The 5,935-nt window shown below is 35.1% G+C and overlaps 1 protein-coding gene across 3 annotated transcripts in view; it reads right to left on the bottom strand.

Annotated features, from left to right (window-relative positions):
- Window positions 1-5,216, bottom strand: part of LOC107721547 (electrogenic sodium bicarbonate cotransporter 4-like) — a 31,844-nt gene extending 26,628 nt beyond the window's left edge. For all 3 annotated transcript variants that reach the window (XR_001637719.1, XM_016529619.1, XM_016529620.1), the window contains exons 1-3: window positions 5,102-5,216; window positions 2,599-2,654; window positions 818-1,045 (exon numbers count right to left, since the gene is read on the bottom strand). Coding sequence is in view for 2 of the 3 variants with exons in the window: in XM_016529619.1 (XP_016385105.1) it covers window positions 818-1,045; window positions 2,599-2,653 (283 nt within the window). In the remaining variant the exon portion in view is untranslated. The remainder of the gene's footprint in view (window positions 1-817; window positions 1,046-2,598; window positions 2,655-5,101) is intronic.
- Window positions 5,217-5,935: the final 719 nt, after the last annotated feature.

The following is a 5,935-nucleotide window of genomic DNA, read 5'->3' as shown; positions in this document are numbered from 1 at the left end:
TTATACTCACGCTGTGATCAGTGGCAGCTGGATGCAATAATCGCATGCCAATGTGCATTAGCTCGTTTAGTTTACACTCAAAGTAGATTGGTCTCTTTAAGCGAGATCCCAATTCGTCGGTCATCCGACGTGACGTCTCCATTCCCTTCTTCAGGGAACGAGGGTTACCATACGTAACCGAGACGTTTTCTTTGAACGTGTGCTTATTTCTCTATTCAATGCTGACTGCAAACTTTGATGCCCCGCAAGTTGTTTATTCTCAAGCATTTAGAGATGCATCACCATAATTGTTTTTCATGGTCTTCTATTCTGCAGTGACGGCTCTATCCTGCCTTTGGCACATCATGATATTGAGAGTGAGGGTTCGGGGTATATATCCAATAAACAGAGCACAACTCTATTTATTTCACACACACAAACAAAGAAATGTATGGTAGTATTGCTCCCTATAGTCCCCTTGAATTTGCATTCTCACTTTCAGATACATTTCCTTGAGTCTATTGTCTAACAGAGCACTTGAATTTAACCATTTCCCATCTTTTGCACCTGTATGTATAGAATCCATTGTGGTTCTACCTGTTTTTTTGTTTTTTGTTTTTTTGGATCACCAGTCTGTTGGTTCACCATATTGGCAATAAAGAAGTTTGTGGAAAGTTCTGTGTTTGTAAAGTTTTAAGTTTATATCCTGCTCAGTCACAAGACATCATCATATGATCATCATAAGTATCATCATATCATGTAATACTGGACACACTTTACAAATCACTAATATGAATTACTTTAAGCTCTTTTCGGATGGAACTGATTAAGGACTCACTGGTTCTGTTGATGTCTGCTGGCAGATTGTGTTCTGGTTGATCCAGGCCTCCTGCCTCGAGATCGTACCGGTCTCTGTCATCACTGTCATAGTGTTCGTGTCTCTGATGGTCGTGTCTAAGTCTTCGTTCTACATCTGCATCATGACTCAACATGGACGGACGTCTCCTCCTGCGTTTGCGACGGTAACCGTGAGGCACTGGCACACCAATGTAGATAGACTGATGATCTGTGGAAGACGCAACACTTTTTGATAAGAAGATTAATGACGTATAGTTCAATGTCTTGGATGTCATTGATTTTGAAAAGTAATTTCATGCTCCATAAAAAATTTTCTGCCCACTCAAGCAAACATGATCAAGATCAAGTGTCATGATCTATTGACACAGTAGCCCTTAATACTGACATTGTAGAATAAATAAATGGCCTATATTCAATTGCAATAAAAAGCTTCCAGTTCTGTCAAAGTACAAATACTTGATAAAAGCAAATGACTAAGCAAAATGTAAGAATACTAAGTTCACTCTTAACTGGTAATTCATCTAATTATTAGAGCAAAGCAATTGTTGGAAACACCCATTCCACACAAATATAACTGTTCAACATTGATAATGATAAGAAATGTTTCTTGAGCAGCAACTCAGCATATTAGATTGATTTCTGAAGGATCTTGTGACACTGAAGACTAATTAATATTGTTTTACTCAAAAACATAAAAAATCATACAAACTTTTGAATGTTAGTGTATGTATGATGGAGAACACTCCCAAGATTCAGTCAAAAGCCCATTTCATACATAATTTTCTGCCTCAGGGAACAGTTGCTTTTGTAATTTCATGTCACAACTATAATTATCCCTCGTCTTATTTGATGTTTTATGAGATGTGAAGTGGAGGAGGAAAAACTGTCTGGTTAATTGTGAAAGTGAGAGGAAATGTGAAAAACATTTTTAGCTGCTGGCACGGTAATAATAACTTCACTAATTTGGACATAAAATGCTTTGTGTGATGTTTAATTTTTTGTCTCTTTGAGATGGCACAATGGCAGGATGTGCGTGACACTTTATTTCCTGAATTGGGCCTGTCGAATCTTGAAAAGATAATGGAAAGAAAAGGTCAGTGGGGTAAAAAGCCTATTTCTGGTTCAGTTTTCGTTGTAACCATATTTAGGAGCTGCTCAGTAAATATTAGGAACTGTTAAAGGGTAACCTTAAAACAAATATCTACAAACTTATATAAGCTATTGCCATAGTCTTTTCTTCCCTATTTTGACATATATATTCTAATGAAATGACTTTTCGAACAAGAAAAAATATAGAGAGTGGGACTTGATTTTGTCAATCAGGAATTGAGTGGATCATTGTTGTTTGTTATTGTTGCAATTTCATGTGAGAAATGTATGTAAGTTATTCCACTAACCGTATGGGGTCTCCAAAGTGGCAAAAACACACAAAACTACATACAGTACATTGCTTTAATATTTAATGACCCCATTTTGTTTGTAATTTTATCTAATGTGGCAAAATCTATTCATTAGAAGATATGATAATAATAATTATTTTTTTAAATAATAGCATTATTTTTTATTAATATTTCACTTTACTTTTGCCTTCAGTTTTTTACAACCTAACTGAGTTAGGGTAAAATGTCCTAAATTAGCTCAACATGTAATTACTGTCATCCTGATCACCTGATTAACCTTTCAGCTCTTGTTTTTGTGTGTGTGTGTGTGTGTGTGTGTGTGTGTGTGTGTGTTTGTGGTTTCATGCCTAAGGTTACTCACCCTCCTCCTCCTCATAACGGTGACGACTGTTGCCCATGTCTCGATCATGATCCATCCTGAGATGATACAAAAAAGATCATTTCATATTTATAAATGTCAAAGAAAGAATGCAAAAAGTATGCAAACCAAATGTGTATTTCTGCAACATCTTGAAAATATGTCACATCATCACAATCTCTTGTTATGAGTTTTGATCATGCATAACAGAAGGTCAGGGGCATGACTGGCGGCAGTGGCACACACTGGGCATTGAGCTGTTTGCTGAATCTTTGCCAACAGCAGATCAATAGTGAAATAATTAACAGAACAAATGACCGATGGAAAGATACATAATTACACGACCAGAGGAAAACTCATGCAGTCCAACTGCAAGGCCAGCGGCTTCACTATAAAGCCATTAGCAATTTTTCACTGGTTATGATTTTGATATGCACTTACCATTATTAAGCACAAATTAAACTTCTACATTTTAGGAGCTGAATTACTCTGATTTAATTACAACTGTGAAATTGAATTACAACTGCCTCAGGCTTTTACACATATTCTGGATACAATTCAATAAATGTGCAAAATACTTTTTTTAAACACTACACTGTGCAAATTGTTTATTGTTCTAAATCAGTCCCCTATGCAATTTGAAATAAATACATTACCGTTCTAAAGCTTTTGAAATTAACAATTTTATATAGAAAGGATGCATTAAATTGATCAAAAGTGACAGTGAAGACATGTATAATGTTACAAAAGATTTATTGAAAATAAATGCTGTTCTTTTGAACTTTCTATTCATAATGAAAAACATGAAATCCACAAAAAATATTAAGCAGCACAACTGTTTTCAACATTGATAATACTAAATAATGGTATGTGACCACTGAACCAGCGTATTAGAATGACGCTGAAGACGTAATAATAAATAATGGCTGCTGAAAATTCAGCTTTGCCATCACAGAAATAAATGACATTGAAAAATACATTAAATAGAAAACAGTTATTTTAAATTGTAATAATATTTCACAATATTCAGATCAGTAATAAACTTGCTCAGGAGAGGAATCATAAACTTGTAGATGATAATAAGGAGGCATGGTGCTGCATTTGATTAGCTCTGCTGGGTTCCAAACGGGATAATTAGTTGTCACATTGGTGTCCTTCACACCCAATGGCCAGCAGAGCAAGAGAGAAAGAACAATGGTGAAAGGAGGAGAAAGAGAAATGCTGTCGGCCATTCGAACTCACAGGCTCAATCAATGGGTCCCCATTTGTACTCAACCCACTTACAGCACTGGCCCAGTGTCCTCTCTCTCTTCCTGCATGTGTCGCTCTACTCTCTTTTTGCTAACCTCCCTACTCGCTTTCTCACGTCAGGCACTCGCACTCTGTCTATACCGACCCACAATGACAAAAATGAATTGGTAATTTTCCTTCACACTGTTTCAGTTGCTCATTAGTTTAGGAGCAACACTCAGATTTATAGTATTGTCAGCGTTAATTCTCCATAAACATTTTACATTTCATTGCCAGCATGGGATGAAGACATTAAAATAAACATCTAACTGAACCTTGCGGTGTCAATCAGTAATTAAAATGCTTGAAATAGGTCTTGTTCACAGGACCCCCTAAATAAGATGACAAGTGACAAGTGACAAGAAACATGAATATATTAATCATGTTAAATGAAATCTGATTCAGTAATAATAAGTGTTTTATCTTATCAAATCTGCGGATTATCTCATGCATTAAAATGAGTACAGATAAATATCATCACTCATCACTGCACGACATTTTTAATTGTTTTGCTTCTACTTCTAACTTTTATTCTACACACACTACCGTTCAAAAGTTTGGGGTTGGTAAGATTTTTTAATGTTTTTGAAAGAAGTCACCATGGCTGCATTTATCTGATCAAAAATACGGTAATTTAAAATAGACAATTTAAAATAACTGCATTTTAAAATGTAATTTATTTCCTGCAAAGATGAATTTTCAGCAGCCATTTCTCCAGTCTTCAGTGTCACATGATGCTTCTAATATCATTCTAATGTTCTGATTTAGTGCTCAAACTATCAATGTTGAAAACAGTTGTGCTGCTTTATATTTTTGTGTAAAGCGTGATACATTTTTTAGGATTCTTTGATGAACAGAAACGTATTTGAATTAGAATATACATTTTTTTGTAACATTGTAAAAAGTTTCTAAAAAAACAACTGCATTTGAAGCTTCCTTGAGCCACAGTAATCCATATCTGTAAAATGACATTTGAGCGGTCATTTTACCTCAAAGACACAAAACAGTAAAGACTAAAAGTGCAAACAATGATTTACACGGGCAGCAGAGACTCCAAAATGCAGAAAAAAAACATTTACAACAATGTCACATAACCCTAACACCAAATTCTATGCTGTTCAATGGATCACCCCATTATCCTTTATTAAAAAGAATTACTACACAAAGCAAATTTTGTTTTCATACTTAAAAATACATGCTTGGTAAAAAGTCCTACCTGATCTCAGTAGCAGTGCATGGATGGAGAGGAGAAAAGCAAATCAAAAGGACTCATCAATACAGGCAATCACTGAGGAGCACAACTCTATGGAACACAGGACAAAAACTGAACATGTTACAGAAGTAATCTGTAACCCTCTTCCAGTTAATCACCCTCACACGCACAGACACACCCACTCTTGCTAACACATCCACAAAGTGTGAGTCAATGCTATGGACTGGTGACAAGGTCGATAAGTAGATAACTGGGACTCAGGCAAATGGGCAGCACAACTGTTTTCAACATTGATAATACTAAATAATGGTATGTGACCACTGAACCAGCGTATTAGAATGACGCTGAAGACGTAATAATAAATAATGGCTGCTGAAAATTCAGCTTTGCCATCACAGAAATAAATGACATTGAAAAATACATTAAATAGAAAACAGTTATTTTAAATTGTAATAATATTTCACAATATTTCAGTTTTTACTGTAGTTTTGATCAAATAAATCCAATGAGCATGTGACTTAAAAAAAAAAAAAATTTTTTTTTTAAAGCATAACCAACCCCAAACTTTTGAATGGTATACATAAATGCATACACTATTAAAATCAACATGATCATTTATATTGATTGAGGTCCTCTGAAGCAATCAATCAAGTTAATATATTATGCCCCGTAATGATATTTTTTTCCCAAATGTTCCTACTTCTCGAACACTTATTCATAGGATTGCTCTATAGTTTTAGCTCAGATCAGTAATAAACTTGCTCAGGAGAGGAATCATAAACTTGTAGATGATAATAAGGAGGCATGGTGCTGCATTTGATTAGCTCTGCTGGGTTC

The sequence above is a fragment of the Sinocyclocheilus rhinocerous genome, unplaced genomic scaffold (genome assembly GCF_001515625.1).
Source record: "Sinocyclocheilus rhinocerous isolate Xijiao unplaced genomic scaffold, SAMN03320098_v1.1 scaffold1626, whole genome shotgun sequence".
In the NCBI taxonomy this organism is placed as follows: Eukaryota; Metazoa; Chordata; class Actinopteri; order Cypriniformes; family Cyprinidae; genus Sinocyclocheilus; species Sinocyclocheilus rhinocerous.
Note: the sequence above shows the minus strand (reverse complement) of the source record. Positions and strands in the feature narration are given on the sequence as shown.